Here is a 16937-nt window from a genome sequence, read left to right as displayed (position 1 = left end):
CGGCTGGAGCCTCCTCTGCTACACAACAGCATCATTCCTGAGCGACGCTGCGTCTCCTGTCAATAAACTGAAGGAAACAACTCGGTTGAGAAAGGACACCAGTGGAGGACAAGGAAGGAGCTGTGGCTTAAGTTGGACCGAGATATCCATTTTGGACCCACACCCATCCATGCACCCGAGCACAGGAGCTGCATTCACAGGGTCAACCTGGAACCCACTGACACATGGGATTTTTCTTTGGTTGGGTTCATTCTCCTGTCTATATACAGTATGATCTAAATAACATCAGGTTTTTTACACAGGTCCTAGCTAAATATATAAAGATATTGTACTCGGTCATTCATTTTTGGGGGAAAATTATGAAATATTATAAATCTGGGAGTGGTTTGGCAGTTAGGCAGGATTTGGTGCCCTTTGGTATTCAGTCTAATCTTCTCGAGACTTGCATGTAGTGGTGGGCCACCAGTTTTCAGAGAGCCTGAGTTTTACTTATGCTCATCAATCTGGAGGAAGAAGACTCCACAAATCAGTGGCGATCAAACGGATTGATGGCTAATTAAATAAAACTCAAACCCACTCTTACTCTCTCCAGAAGCGATGTATCCACAAAGTTAAACCCAACTGTAAGGTTTATAGTCTACAGACCGTACAGTTGGTGTAGTTGTGTAGTCTGTGAGGTAACAGTGAGACCAGGGAAACTTCTGAGCAGCTAAAGGACGCTAACGTTGACTGATATTAATGATAAAGTGTTGTCTGCCAACGATGCACATGCCAGGCCTGCAAGAGGAAAGCTGACTGCCCAGCGGGAAAGCTGGATCTAGTGTGGATCATAGTCGTTTATAGTAGAGATTTTGGGAAATCAGAAAAGAAAATAGAGGGTGGGGGTAAGATCATAGTTAGGGTCTATTTCACAGTTTACACCACTGATAAAAAAAAACAAAGTTGCAATGAGGCTATTTGTACTGAAGTTAAAAATGAACGTGTATGTATCATTTTTGGAAAAGTGGGTTCCCTTTATCTTGTAGTATATTTGCAGAATTAAAGAAAAAATCTAAAGAATTCACAAACTTGAGCCCTTCTTCTCTACTGCATTTGGAACGAGGCCAGACCACCGACTTTGATTAAAGACGGGGGACACTTCCTGAAGAGGTACAGAAGTCAAGCCAAGGTCAAGCAGAAACATGATCATAGCTGCTGTGGTGCTTTCTGTTCAGATTACATCAAACGATTTGTGGGCGGATGTTTGTGTGGCTAAAATCTTTAAATTGTAATCCCTTTGTTGTGGTCAGGAAATCATACTGACCCTCTCTCCCTCTGTTACTCTCTCATTAACCTTTTCACCTTCCCTCATCTTCTTTTTTCTCCTTTTCTCCCCTCTTTCTCTCCCTCTCCAGTCCGTGTGTTTAGAGCCTTAAAGCCTTAATCCCTAAACTCACAGTGATTTTATTACTGTAATCTGCTCAGGAATTGGCTTAGCTTTTCCAGACAGCAGCAGGGAGAGCAGCAAGAACAACGGCAACAGGACAGCAGCAGGGAGGAGCCAAGTTGGAACAGAAGGACATGGAAAACCGTGTCACTGATGGAAGAGGAGAGATGAAAGAATAGGTTAAAGAGCACCTAATCCACACCAGAGGATGAATTTGATATTATTGTTATCATGTGGGATTTCTAAGCATAATTTACATGACCCACACTGACACAAAAGACTGATATACTAAAGCAAGGAACTAAAAATATGAATCAAAGTGGAATTAAATATCAGACACACTGCTTGCCAGCAAAGTAGAAGTTAATTACTGGTAGTGAGGGATTAATATGATAGATATCTAATTATCACGGTTTGTTATACTGGTCCACATATAGTCGTAATTAAAAAAAAATTACTACATGTCAATTATTAGCTGATGGGGATTCAGTTCCTTGTGCATCATAAGCTGCTTAGGGGCATTTAACCCGTTAAGATCTGAGATGCCCTCTAGCATGGGTCCGGAAACACTCAGGGTTAATGGATTGAAATGTTTCTCCATCCTTCCTAGGATCTTAATGAATGACACAACGATATGTCCAACTGCAGAGGAGCGGTCGGCCGTCATCGGTAGAACAACACTGCAGCATCAGCAGACAACCTGAAGATCAGCGATGAAGTTGTTTTAGAAGAGTGCCCACTGGTGAGACCACAGGTGAAACCACTGGTGAAACCACTGGTGAAACCACTGGTGAGACCACTGGTGATACCACTGGTGATACCACTGGTGAAACCCTAGTGAAACCACTGGTGAGACCACTGGTGATACCACTGGTGAAACCCTAGTGAAACCACTGGTGAGACCACTGGTGAGACCACAGGTGAAACCACTGGTAAAACCACTGGTGAAACCCTAGTGAAACCACTGGTGAAACCCTAGTGAAACCACTGGTGAGACCACTGGTGATACCACTGGTGAAACCCTAGTGAAACCACTGGTGAGACCACTGGTGAAACCACAGGTGAAACCACTGGTGAGACCACAGGTGAAACCACTGGTGAGACCACAGGTGAAACCACAGGTGAAACCACTGGTGAGACCACAGGTGAAACCACAGGTGAAACCACTGGTGAGACCACTGGTGAGACCACTGGTGAAACCACAGGTGAAACCCTAGTGAAACCACTGGTGAGACCACTTCTTTTTTCTCCACTGGTGAGACCACAGGTGAGACCACAGGTGAGACCCTAGTGAAACCACTGGTGAGACCACTTCTTTTTTCTCCACTGGTGAGACCACAGGTGAGACCACAGGTGAGACCCTAGTGAAACCACTGGTGAGACCACTGGTGAAACCACAGGTGAAACCACTGGTGAAACCACAGGTGAAACCACAGGTGAAACCACAGGTGAAACCACTGGTGAAACCACTGGTGAAACCCTAGTGACACCACTGGTGAAACCACAGGTGAAACCACTGGTGAGACCACAGGTGAAACCACTGGTGAAACCACAGGTGAAACCACTGGTGAGACCACTGGTGAGACCACTGGTGAAACCACAGGTGAGACCACAGGTGAGACCACAGGTGAAACCACAGGTGAAACCACTGGTGAGACCACTGGTGAAACCACAGGTGAAACCACAGGTGAGACCACTAGTGAAATCACTGGTGAGACCACTGGTGAGACCACTGGTGAAACCACTGGTGAAACCACAGGTGAAACCACAGGTGAAACCACTGGTGAGACCACAGGTGAGACCACTGGTGAAACCACAGGGGAACCACTGGTGAAACCCTAGTGAAACCACTGGTGAGACCACAGGTGAAACCACTGGTGAAACCACTGGTGAAACCCTAGTGAAACCACTGGTGAGACCACAGGTGAAACCACTGGTGAAACCACTGGTGAAACCACTGGTGAAACCCTAGTGAAACCACTGGTGAAACCACTGGTGAAACCTTAGTGAAACCACTGGTGAAACCCTAGTGAAACCATTGGTGAGACCACAGGTGAAACCACAGGTTAAACAACAGGTGAAACCACTGGTGAAACCCTAGTGAAACCACTGATGAAACCACTGGTGAAACCCTAGTGAAACCACTGATGAAACCACTGGTGAAACCCTAGTGAAACCACTGGTGAGACCACTGGTGAAACCACAGGTGAGACCACAGGTTAAACCACTGATGAAACCACTGGTGAAACCACAGGTTAAACCACTGGTGAAACCACAGGTGAGACCACAGGTTAAACCACTGATGAAACCACTGGTGAAACCACAGGTTAAACCACTGGTGAAACCAAAGGTGAGACCACAGGTTAAACCACTGATGAAACCACAGGTTAAACCACAGGTTAAACCACTGGTGAAACCACTGGTGAAACCACTGGTGAAACCACAGGTGAAACCACTGGTGAAACCACAGGTGAAACCACTGGTGAAACCACAGGTGAAACCACAGGTGAAACCACTGGTGAAACCACTGGTGAAACCCTAGTGAAACCACTGGTGAAACCACAGGTGAAACCACTGGTGAGACCACAGCTGAAACCCTAGTGAAACCACTGGTGAAACCACTGGTGAAACCACTGGTTACGTGATGTTGTGAAGCAGGTTACCTGGCAAGAGTAACGGAGAGTAAAGCAAACGTTATGAACTTCAGATGTAGTCAGCTCCGAGCGACTAGAAAAAGACTGAACAAATATGGGATTGTGGAAAGGTTGTCGAGAGCAAGCCTCTTCTCTCCAGAGAGAAACACAGGGGCCTGGATGGCTCAGTGAGTTGAGCAGGTGCCATTTACAGAGGCTATTGCCCTCATGCAGGCAGCGCAGGTTCGAATCCTGGCCTATCACTCTTTCCTCCATGTATGGGTTTGCAACGTTGCATCTGAACAAAACAAGCAAGAAGCAATGTCCTCTTGACCGACCATCCCCAAAACAACAAAAAACCCACCAGCTGTCAAGCACAGTGGAGGAGGGGTGATGATATGGGCTTGTCCTGCAACCATAGAACATGGGCAGCCTGTTGTCATTTGGTTGACGACTGAATGAATGAACTCACGCAGTTCACTTAACGGAAGTGATCTAAAGCTAAATGTGAGAGCGTTTGTCCGACAGCTCGGCTGACGGGGGTTGGTGCATCAACGGGACACAGATCCCAAACACCTGCACTAGCTAATAAACCCTAGCTGCACATGCAAATGTATCTGGACGCTCTGTCCAGATGTCAGTCTGACTGGAAAGCTGTTGCTAGACATTAAAAGACCATACATGAGGGACAGCAAACTTCAGTGAATTGAATTTATGAATGTTTAGAAGAAGTCAGTGATGCGAAACGAAGACAAGATTAAGAGATAAAGATACAGAGCTACAGGTGAGGGAGCAACAAGAACACGCGTGGACCTACTGTCTCTTTAAAAGCTGGAGCATGCTATTGAGCAAGGGTGGGGGAGTGGTTAGCTGCACTGGAACAGTCCTCTCTGATGAACAGATTTCCTGAGAGAGCCACATACACAGACAGAGCAGGAGAGAGGGGGAGATAGAGCGATCCAGCCACCAGAGGAGACTGTAGGACCGAGACAGCAGGCAGGGCTGTGCGTCAGCCGGCACTCCATAGGGAAACATGGAGATGAGCAGGAGATGCTGGAGAGGACGGAGCACAACCTAACAGGATCATATAGATGGATGTTATTTCATCACGGAGGAGACCTGAAGGCAACCCACGCAGAGGATAAACCACTTATGGACGCGGTGGATTAAAGACCTACTGACAGACAGAGAGAGGCAGAGGGGGATAGAAGAGGAGAAATTCATCTATTTGGTTGTTTATTTTCATTGCCTGTGTGTGCGCACTCGCTGTCAGAGAGAGTGTGTGTGCCTGCATGTATTGCATGTCTGCATAAGGCAGGAGACTGCATTGCTGCTCTCCAGCACCACACAACAGGCGGAGAAAGGCAGCCAAGCAGAATACATTGTGTTTTCCCCATTTTTACTCTCTCTTTATGCGTGTGTGTGTGTTATACTGCTATGGTACTTGTGTGTGAGCTAAGAATGATTGGAACATGGAGAAGTCTGAAGTGAGTCACAGAGTGTGACTTTCAGTTGGGTTTTTTTGACTTGAGGAGAAACCATCCTCAGAGGAGGAGAGCCTTTTCTCTTTGGTCTCCATCAAACATGCCACAGATCCCTGTCTGCTGACCGGTGTGGCGTTCATACTGGAGGTGCGCAGGGCTCTCGCCAGGGAAACTTCTTCCTTACGCCCCAGAGAGCTGGAGGCATCCTCAGGTAGGAGGTGACAGGAAGAGTGGGCCTGAGTGGGAAGCAGGAGAGAGTAGGAGGAAGAGTTCTGCGTTTGCGTCGTAGACCGCGTAGGCAGGCCGATCGCAGGCCAGCGGCTCTGCCTGATGGTTGAAGCTCCTGTTGAGAGAGGATAATGGCAGCCCGGGGTGCCCTGGCCTCCTCTCCCACCTGCGTGAGCCACACAGAAGCTCGGCAGTGCTAGCCAACGCTGCTCGGGGCCCACCAGGAGAATGGTGTGAACATCCTCCAGCTACCTGTCCCACCGTCAAGGGAGACCCCTGTCGCAGCCTTGAAGGGGCAGATTTTCTTTTTATTTTGTCACGCGCCTCCGCACCCCTGTTGAGAGCAGAGCTGACATTTGTTGATCTGTGTGGGATTTCTCCCCCTTCCACTCCTCCCTCGTCCTCACCCCCGAGCTCTCCGGCCTACAAGCTCAGCTCAATGGATCGTTTCTAGCGCCAAGCTGTCCTTTTCCCCCTCTTTTTCTTTTCTTTTGGTTTTCTTTTCCTTTTTGTCGAGGCTTCAGGGGAATTGCCAAGACCTGTTTCATGCATGTCCACTGGCGGCAGGTTCAACTTTGACGATGGGGGGTCATACTGTGGAGGGTGGGAGGAGGGCAAGGCGCACGGCTTCGGGATCTGCACGGGGCCCAAGGGCCAGGGCGAGTACTGCGGCTCCTGGGCCCACGGCTTCGAGCTGCTGGGCATCTACACCTGGCCCAGCGGGAACACCTACCAGGGTACCTGGGCGCAGGGCAAGCGGCACGGCGTGGGCGTGGAGAACAAGGGCCGCTGGGTGTACAAGGGGGAATGGACTCATGGCTTTAAAGGACGCTACGGCGTGCGGGAGAGCACAGGGACGAGTGGGAAGTATGAGGGGACATGGAACAACGGACTGCAGGACGGATACGGGACAGAGACGTACTCGGATGGAGGTAAGCATGTGAGGAGAGGCACGGAGACAGATGCATTGTGGGTGTATGGGGGAACAGTTCGTGTGGAAAGTATGACAAGTGGCTTGCTTGTGATAAATGTTTGACACATCCTCAGTGACAACAGCAACTAACTTCCCTGCTATGGACAGGATACCTTCAGATAGGAGGAATTTTCTAAAGGATTTCTGGGGTCATCTTCTCCTCAGCCTCACATTCTTTACAGAGCTAAGAGGTTGCACCAGAGCTTCCTTTGACCACTAACACAAACACAGAGCTATTCTAGTTTCCTAGCTCTGACTCCTTTCTAATCCTCCTTTTATCTTTTCTTTCGACCCTGAACCCACTGTTTGACTCTACAAGGACATAATGTGTATTTAAGAGCCTCAATATGGGCCACACGTCTTGAGGGATGGGGATGGGGAGGAGGGGATTTATAAAACAGATTATGGTGTAGTATTGATTTAACAAAGAGAATAGTGACATGAGGGTAGTATCTTTCCGTCCCATTTTTCTCAGATACATATCTTTTTGTTCATTATTCTAGATTTGATTGTCTACTAAACAATGGTACAAAGTTACTCTGGTGTTTGATTTAATAGTACACAGATTTTCCAGAATTACAGGCTTGATTTTCAATACTGACACATTATCATGGCAGTTAGTGAAATTATCCCAAAATGTGCTGTTTGAAACTCCTGGCACGACATTCTCTTTTTTCATATAAATCATCGACAAATTGATGGCTGTACAATCTCAGTTTTCTGAAATCATCACAAAAGGAGTGGTAACTGATTTTAACAGGCTTGAAAATCTCACTTGATGTTTTTTTTCACTCTTTATGTCATGTGGAGTTTCACTTTCACTTGTTACTCAGTTAGGTTTAGGCACCTAACCCACGTGATTATGTTTAGGAATTAAAACAACTGCTTGGTTAGGGCCAGGAAGACAACAAAACTAGAGTTAGATGCTCTCACGAGAGATTTGCTTCTTCTGGTGCCCCAGCTGACCAGTCTTGTTTCATCTGCAAGATGTAAGTGTGTTGTGGGGACCAAATGAACCTCAACCTGGATTAGAGGACTGAAAATCATACTGGTTGTGAAAGTAAAATAAAGCAAAATGAAAAAAATAATTACCAGTACTTGCTCTCAGACACTCACAGAGAAAAATCTTATATACATTTAATTTCTGTAACAGCAGGCTGAAACACAGCTGCATCAGCATGACTTAAGTGTCTGAAGTATTAGCATCCATACTTCTTCATGGGATCTAATTTGTCCTGTGCTGCGAGCGGCGGGGAGGGAACCTGCTATACTGATCGGCTGGACGCAGAATCCTCGCGCTTGAGTGTGTTTTCCCTTTTGTGGGCGTCACTCTAAGTTGCAGCTCCAGCCATCGTCAGTAATCATCTTTTACTCTTTTTGTCTCTTTACAAGTTTATTTTATACATGTGTCAGTCATGTAAGTTGCAGCTGCTGACATACCTGTGAGGCTGACACTTGTACAACTACGGACCAGAACTGAAATTACAGTATACCTGTTGGTAGATTCTTGATGTTCCACTGACTGGTTTACCTTCAGGGTGAGAGCCTTCAGGGATGTTCATTTTAGCCAACAAGTATATTGTCCTGTTTCTACTTATGATTTTTATTTAGAATCTCAGCGGGCAGTCAGGTAGTTCGACGTTAAAATTCAGTTAAGTTAGCCAACAGGCAGCACAATTAGCCCTTTATGTCTTCAGAAAAAATGCAAATGAATAAATTCTGTATTATAATGATTTTTTGATAAAACGAAAAAAATAAAATATATATAAAAATACAAGATTTCTCCTGGACAGAACCACATCGCCGATTTTAAAGTTTATTTGATAATTTTATTCTTGGATAAATTCTGTTCTCTTTTTATTTCACTTAATTTTAAACTTTTTCTTGGTTTCATAGTTATGGAGTTGGTGTACTCCATAAATCTGACTGATGTGTCTCACAGTAAACAAGGAAATCATTGTGTGTTGGGCATTTGATCACAATCGAAAAAGGAAAAATGTAATTAATCTTCCCTTGTGGACCATCGGCGGAACCAGTGCAACTTTTACCATGAAATTGGCAACTGTTGCAGTTTGATTCTGTTACACCGCAACTCATGTCAGTCCCTGTTCATGAGACACACGCCATATGGCTAAAAATAGACAACACATGCAAACACCATGTGTGTGCAAAAAAAAAAAAGATGTGCAGATGAAATCTGATGGAATCGCAGTTACCGGGAATGCATTAGCATACATGCAGCTAAAGCTGGGTTACGTAACTCTACAACTAACAGGCTGTGTTACAGCAGTGCTCTCTACACACACTCACGGACTTAGTTCCAAGCCGCCCACTAAATCCACCGACTTGTTTGAGAGGCAGATGCAGGCCAAAATGGAAGAGGTCAATTTGACAAATAACCAGACAGATGGAGTGGATGGATGGATGCAGGCAGAGATGCCCCAACTAGAGTGACAGATGAATAAAACCTTTAGATCACACACAGATAGTCTAAAAAAGCATTGCTCGTTGGAAGGGTGGCTGATTATCGTGATGATTGTTGAGGCTGATCTCTAATCAGGAGAGGAGTGAGATCATTACTGTAAGAAAGGGGAAGACAAAAATGGACCTCTCAGAGGAGAACGTGCTAGAAAGTCACTGTAGCTCCTTTAGGTATCTGAAACCACACACAGTAAATGCAGCAGAGGCTGGCCTAGTTACAAGTGTTTATCTAGCTCCAATGATACACAGTGGCCTTATTATAAGAGCATGCATCTGGTCTTTATATAGATCCATGAGATAGCAATACTGTTTATGGAAACATGTTGTCTTAATAGGCTAAATTAAATGCACAGGAACTAAAACATATTTCAAGATGATACTGTAGTGTCCAAAGACAGAATGCATTTTTCTCAGTGATGACTGACTTTTTTGACTCCTTTTAACAGAATTGCATTGAATAACACTTTATTAATCTTCAAAGGGGAAATATGCTGTTCCAGTGTAAATTACCTTTGAACATACATACAAAAAAACATGTTACATTTAAATAAAAATGGGGTGAGAAACTTTTGGATCGTATAGATGTGGTTGAAATCATGACAAATGCACTGGAGTGTTTGTCGCTTGGCAGAAACCTTAGTGATGACGTCACATGCAGCATCTTCAGGACACACAGGTGAATTCAGCATGGACAGAAACCTATATCCAACAGTGCTATATATGGGGTACACAGATGTTCCTTCACAGTCACATGTGCAAGACTACGCCAGCTGCAAGCTCTCCTGCCCCTTTTCTGTTGGTCCTCTCTGCAGTCCTCCTGTATCATACTGAAACCATATAAAGAGATACAGCGCTGCAAAATACCCCAGCTGTCTCCTATCAGCGCTGCAAGCTCATCCGGCCCCCCTCCGAGTGATCTCTCACTCCACATGGGGGTTGATGGGGAAAAAATTGTCAAAGTCTCTTTGTTCACTCTTCATTTTTCTTGTATTCAATATCCTTTACCTCTCCTCACCTGCTCATCAACTCTTCAACAAAGACTTTTTAAAGAAAAAAAGTTCACTCGTATGGATGCTGTGCTGATTAAACAATTTTGGTGGGTAATTCTGGTACTTCAAGTTCTGTTGTGATGAGCAACATGATTGTTGTATTTTGTTTGCTGTTGGAGCCGCTGGTTGAGCTTTCTTAAGCCTAAATAGTGCTAGAAAAAAAACCCAACAAAACAAAACAAAAAACAAAACAAAAATCCAGATAGATTAAAGAATAAAAATGTCAAGAATAGACTATAATGGTTTGTTTTTGTTGAGTTTTTTCTTTTTAGTTTTTATAAATTTCAATCTCAGTATTGTCAGGAAGAATTTAAGATTGCTGAAACATGAAATGCGAGACTTGGAAATGCTCTGAATCAGGATTGTCAGGAACTAAACACGTTCTGTGTCAGCTTGACATGGCTGCAGGAACATGTCGTGGACTCCAGCTCCCCTCCGCCCGGCTTTCTTGTGTGAGACTGCAGACATAGCAGCAAGATTATTTGCTCTTTTCACATCATTCCATTTTTTTTTATTTTTATTTGGGGTTACAGTATCTAAAATAATCAAGGAAAACCGTAACGCAGGAAAGTGTCACTGCAGATAAATACACCGCCACACTTTTCCAGTGGGTCATAAGAAATAAATGAGAGAGAGTTTACTGGCTTTAAGTCTGTATGTTGTTTAATTCAGGAATATCCTGACGTGTTGTACCTTTATGAGCCTGAACAAAGCAGGAATTGTTTGATGGGTTGTTTTTAAATGATCAAATACAATGATTTCCTGCATCATTTCTTAGTCTCTAGATTTGCAATGTCCATCCATTCATGAACTTCCTACCATTTATGCTGGACTGGGGTGCTGAGACAACAGTCTGAGCAAAAATCCCCATTTTTTTCCTCTTCCCAGTAATCTCTGTCATTCTCTTGATAGGGAGCTCAAGACATTTGAAGCCAGATGACGAAAATAATCCAGCCATTAACTTCTGCCTAACAGAACATGGATGCAGGGGCAGCAAGCTCAGCAGAGAGGCCCAGACCTCCCTCTCCCCAGCCGACTGGCCGAGTCCCCAGTAGCTCCTCTGGGGGGTCATATCAGGGCGTTCTCATGCCACTAAAGAGATACAACCCCTCCAGCGTGTCCTGGGTCGACCTCCTCCTGGCTAGACATCTCCCTAGTGAGGCGTCCACACCAGATGCCCAAACAACCTCAACTGGCTCCTCTCAAAGTGGAGGAGCAGCGACTCTACTCTGAGTCCCTCCCAGATGACAGAACTTGTCATCCTCTCTCTGAGAAAGAGTCCAGCCACCTGACAGAGGAAGCTCACTTCAGCTGCCAGTAGCTTCCACCAAGAGTTCATGACTAAATGTGAGGGTCGTGATTAAATCAACCAAGGCTCTCTTTAATTTGATGAAGTTGGAGATTACAAGAAAAAACAACAGATGGACAGATGAGTCGGATCAGGCCTTGTTGGTGTATTACACCAATATGTATTACACCAATATGTATTACACCAATGTGTATTACACCAATGTGTAATACACCACTGGTTTTTTTAAAATCTCAATCGCTACTTAAAAAAGTAACAAAAACGAAAGTATAATTCCTTGTTTACTTGCTTTTTCTTCTCTTTCTTCTTTTGCTTTATTCTTCTTTCCCGTTTGTTGGCAGTTTGCGATCAGCAATAATGTGCATTACTGCCACCACATGGTCAGCTGTGTTATTTGTTCAGTCAACATTTCTTGTGCGGCGCTATTGTGTCATGGAGACCCGCCAGCTGAAGAGGCTGAATCGGGGATCGCCCCGTTAGAGGTTCCTGTCTGGGGGGGTTTACCCTGAATCCCCGCTACTGGAAATGCACCTTTATCTTCAGCTATAAATGAAGGTCTCCTTAAGGTGGGACATATCTGAAACACTTCCCCTGTAAGATGCCTGGAAGGCTCCTTTCGATGCAGAGGAACCCTCTACTCTGAATCCTGCATCAGGGACTGAGGTCCTGAGCCCAGTTCTGTGGGTGAGCCCAGTCCCCCTCTTGGCTTGTATCCATAATATTGTTCTTTTGGTCACTACCCACAGCTCATGAAGGTTAGCATGTCAAACTTGTGATTTTTGCAAACATTTTTCAAACATACCTGTTGATTCTTTACCTCAGAAAAACCCAATTTGAGTCAAAAACTTCAGCTTGTGTTTTAGGACCCTTGGATTTCATGGATCATCCTCATGTACTGGCATTGAAATGATTGCTCTTTTTAAACATGACCCAAAGTTTGTTGATTGCAAAGGCTATACCATATTAGAAAGGTTCCATTGGAAAGTTATTATACTTGAATAAGTTTAGCCTTTTTCCTCTAGTGTTTTTTTAATATATGGTCAAACACAGGTTACTGTCACATATATTGGAGCTGATCTACCCCTTTGGGGGGATGTCATGTCCAAAGCAATATCTGTCAGGAGCCAAATAATTCAGAGATGCTCTGCTGCCTGGATACTTTGGAAATATGCTGTGCACTTAAGAACCATCTGCTTCTGTCCTCTAGCTACACCTGATAGCACATTGTGATGAAACACTCCTCCGTCTTCACTGCTGCTTTTCATTCCTCTCCTACATTTGCAAACAAGCATCTATCCTGTCCTCTCCTCCCACCTCTCTCCTTCCTCCCTCTTTCCGCAGCATCTCCATGAAGCTGGCCTGTACAGTAGGGTTTCCATAGCAACGCTCACCGACATGCAGCAGGTCATTGTGTCACAGGGGACTGAGTGTTCCTCGTCGCTATTGGCCGCTTAGCCGGCTCCGCCGAGCTCTGATTGGATGACTTGGTTTTCCGGACTTATGGTGTTTACTGAGATGAAGAGCTAAGCTGACTGATTACCAACCACACACACAGAGGCAGGGAGAGGCAGTGGAGTAAATAATTAATAAGGGAGCACAGACTGTAATCACTTTAGTGAGAAATGGAGTCACAGAGAGAGATTACAACTGACACTGTGTACAACACTGGTAACTGCAAGAGATTACGGCAGAAGTATCTGTTTAGCTAATATTCCAATGTCAAACACACGGAAAGTCACATTGTTATCCCTTGATTCAACTTATGTAAAGACAAGATGTTGAAAAGAAAAGGTCCAATTGCTTAATCAACTTCCCTCCTGTTTCAGCAACTAAACTACAACACAGCTTTAAGTGGTCCATATTACCTTATCCTGCAAACGTGCTTAAAGCCCCTGTCAAGGACCAGCTATTAGCCCTTCTTGAGATGCATTGTGATATAATTACTTGGCTACCTATCTATAAAAATGTTTCATCTGTTCTTTAATATAGTAGGTGAGTGGAATTAAGTCACGCTCCTGTGCCCTATGAGTGAATAAAAGCCCTTTTAGACATGCACTGCTTTCCAAAAGATGTAAACGGACCAAAGTTACATCTGGATGAGCACCTTGGTAATTATGTTGCATCAATCTATCACAGGTCCGACTAGGGATGTCCCGATCACGTTCCTTTGCTCTCAAGTCCAAGTAGTGGAGTGAAGTATCAGCTGACACCGAGTCCCTGATCCGATACGATCCCAACTGAGCAACTTGCTGACCAACTAGAAATATTTCCAAACTGCAGTCATTTCTGAACTGCAGAGGAGCCCGCTTCAAAATTGCTCTACCTTTACATCAGCAAGTGCTGCAAACTCTTCAGTAAGGGATGTAGCTATTGGCTCTACAACTATTATACAGTTGAATTCACTATTCAACAGAGGTGTCAAAAGTATTCACATTCATTACTCAGGTAGAAGTATAGATACTAGAGTTTAAAAATACTCCTGTAGAAGTTGAAGTATCAACTCAAGTTTTCAAGTAAAAGTATAAAAGTACTGGTTTCAAAACTACTTAAAGTATAAAAGTAAAAGTAATGTAAGGGGGAAAAAAGCCATTAAGGACAAAAGCCATTGAAAATGAATGCATCTTAGTATAATGCAAATATATTAAAGAACCATATATGTGTACTATTGAGCATTAACATGTGTTTCAGAGAGCAGCAGATATGATGACTAGTTGCCTATAAGTATTGTAATGGTGCAAAAAGTCAAACTTCAGAGGCATGTTTTCATTTATCCTAACCTTTATTGGAATGTACATCCAAGTTTAGTTGCAGGAATCTGAGGGAACGGATGTAAGAACAAAACTGGACAAGAACATCTGAAACAACCACAACCAAATTCACTCTATCCGGATGGCGCAATTTAACTGGATAGTTTTTTTTTAAAGGTCGAAATGAAATAGAGTAACAAGGCTGTTTTTAAAATGTAAGGAGTAAAAAGTACAGATAATTGCGTGAATGTAAGGAGTAAAAGTAAAAAGTTATCTGAAAAATAATTACTCCAGTGAAGTATAAATAACCAAAATTTCTACTTAAGTAAGGTAACAAAGTATTTGTACTTCGTTACTTGACACCTCTGCTATTCAATGGCGCTGGGCCAGTACAAGATTAGCTAGGTTTGGTTTCACAATGCACTTTTTTTTTTTTACGATCTGGACCTGGAGAGTTGAACGTCTCCTGCTGTGAGTCCACCTGAGAGCTGCCTGAGAGCCCACGGCCCACGGCAGCACAGGCTGATTGCTGAGAGAAGAGTCTGAACTACATGAGCCTTCAAGTTAGTCTACAAAAGTCTTCAATGACACCTGAAAAAAGTTAGTTGGTTTTTTGAAAAAATAAAAAAGTTACTAGAGGGGTCTGAAAAGAAACGGATATGCCAGGTTGGCAACACTGACGTTAGCTCAAGAGCCACAACTGCTACTTTGGATTGATGGTTAAGCCTACTCCCTACCTGACAAACTGTAATTGTGGTGACAGTTATTGATGGACGATAAATAATAATGTATATAATTATTAATTAGATAGTGAGATGAAAATGATTCTGATCCATTGGAAGTCATGTGATGGGATTGGGACATCCCTAGGTCAGACCCTAGTAATGTTTGCATATTCACTTCAGCATAGCACAAGTTGGATGGTTTTGATTAGGCATTTGATCAGCCTCCCAGACAAACCCTACATCCTCATGAAATAACAGTATTTAATCTGTAATATTCCATGGCTTTCCTTGAAAAATACTTGTATTTATTAAAAAATGTTTCTTTAGCAGTTTCAGAGCTAATTCCTGCAAGTGCAGTTAAAACCTTTAAAGTCTATTCTTTTTTATTTTTATCCTTTTCTTAAAATATATATCTTGGTGCTTTTTAAGTAAGGCTGTATAAAAGTACTTCTGAATAGTAAGTGTCTAAGCCAATAAAAAATAAATAAAAAAAGTAATCTCTCCTTTTCTGAGGTAAACACTTCAATACAGCCAAGCATGTAAAGAAGCAATATTTTCATTTTCATTCACTGTGGGTAAAACAATGTTCATCTGCTGTATTTACTGTCTAATCTGTTACATAAATATTGAATGGAAAGTGGTCAAGACAAGTTCCTTTAACAAGTTCCTTACTGGCCAAATGTAGTAGATATGTGGGGTTTATGTTGGATTTATGCCACCACTTCAAGATGTCCAGTAAATGTTTTTGATTGATGTCAGCAAGAACAGACAAGACAAAAGCTGGCTTGATTCTCTGACCAAAGTCCTCACCTGGAAAATATTTGTTGTCTCAAAGTTGTCCTAAACAAAAAGCAATAAGCTACATCCATGTTCATGACGATACAGTCTTGATTGTATGTGCAGTTTGTTTTTGAATGCTGCTTCTTAGGCCGACTGATGACTCATTTCTTTATTCTCTTCGAGATGATCCTGCTTATCACTTTGCCTGCTAGAGATAAGATTGGCATCCCTCAGGAGTCTGCACAGGTCCTGCAGGTCGACCTCTGGGCTACAGGCTGCAAACATAAACAGCTTTATTTAAGACTTTATTGATGTACACCAAACCAAGTTACAGTAATGTTGGTGGCTGCACTGCTGAGGTTGTAGTATATATTTGTGCTTACCAGGTATTTACTTTGTAACTTTTATAATAACGTTCTGGCTTCTCACAGCTGCTGCAGTGCAGGGAGAGTAACTGCTGGAAGGAGGTTATGTTTTTCGCAAAGATAACTGACTACATGAGAATTACTGAAGCTTGCAGAACAAAGGCAAGAACTTTCTTCAGTTTATATATGTTACAGTGTTTGTTGCTGTTTCATTCATTCGTGGACTCATAAACAACTGTTTAAGCGTCAAGAAGCCTCCCACAAACATAACTGGTAACAACAAAACTTGATCAATTTCAGAGGACTTCCTCAAATATGGAGGAATGAAACTGAGAATAAAAATACAACATTTATACAGTAGAAAAATCTATAATGGATAGGGATGGGAATCGAGAATCGGTTCTCTTCCAGTAGTTCGATTCCGGGGAATCGTTAACCAGCCTGCAACGCTTCCGCTTATAGGTTCTGCCAACGTCTGACGGATTTGCATGATGACGTCATGTGCACGCTTCGTATATGGGTTGGAATGTTTCCAACATGGCGTGGAGGCAGAAACACTCTAAAGTTTGGTTATATTTCAAGAAAAGCGATTGAGATTAATAACTCAACTTAAAGGGGACCTATTATGGCATCTATTCCCTATTTTAAACAGGCCTTGAATGTCTTAAAAACAAGATTTTGATTGTTTTTGCTAAATAAATTAGAAATTCAGTCTCTGAGCCAAGTCTTTAGCATCC

At 43.4% G+C, this 16937-nt stretch overlaps 1 protein-coding gene across 1 annotated transcript in view; it reads left to right on the top strand.

Annotated features, from left to right (window-relative positions):
* Positions 1 to 4983: 4983 nt before the first annotated feature.
* jph3b (junctophilin 3b) overlaps positions 4984 to 16937 on the top strand; it is an 81072-nt gene continuing 69118 nt past the window's right edge. Inside the window, exon 1 of the mRNA XM_061721153.1 lies at positions 4984 to 6703. Within this exon, the coding sequence (XP_061577137.1) occupies positions 6322 to 6703 (382 nt within the window). The 5' untranslated portion in view covers positions 4984 to 6321. The remainder of the gene's footprint in view (positions 6704 to 16937) is intronic.

Source organism: Cololabis saira, chromosome 5 (assembly GCF_033807715.1).
Source record: "Cololabis saira isolate AMF1-May2022 chromosome 5, fColSai1.1, whole genome shotgun sequence".
NCBI lineage: Eukaryota > Metazoa > Chordata > Actinopteri > Beloniformes > Belonidae > Cololabis > Cololabis saira.
This window is presented reverse-complemented; position numbering and strand designations above follow the sequence as displayed.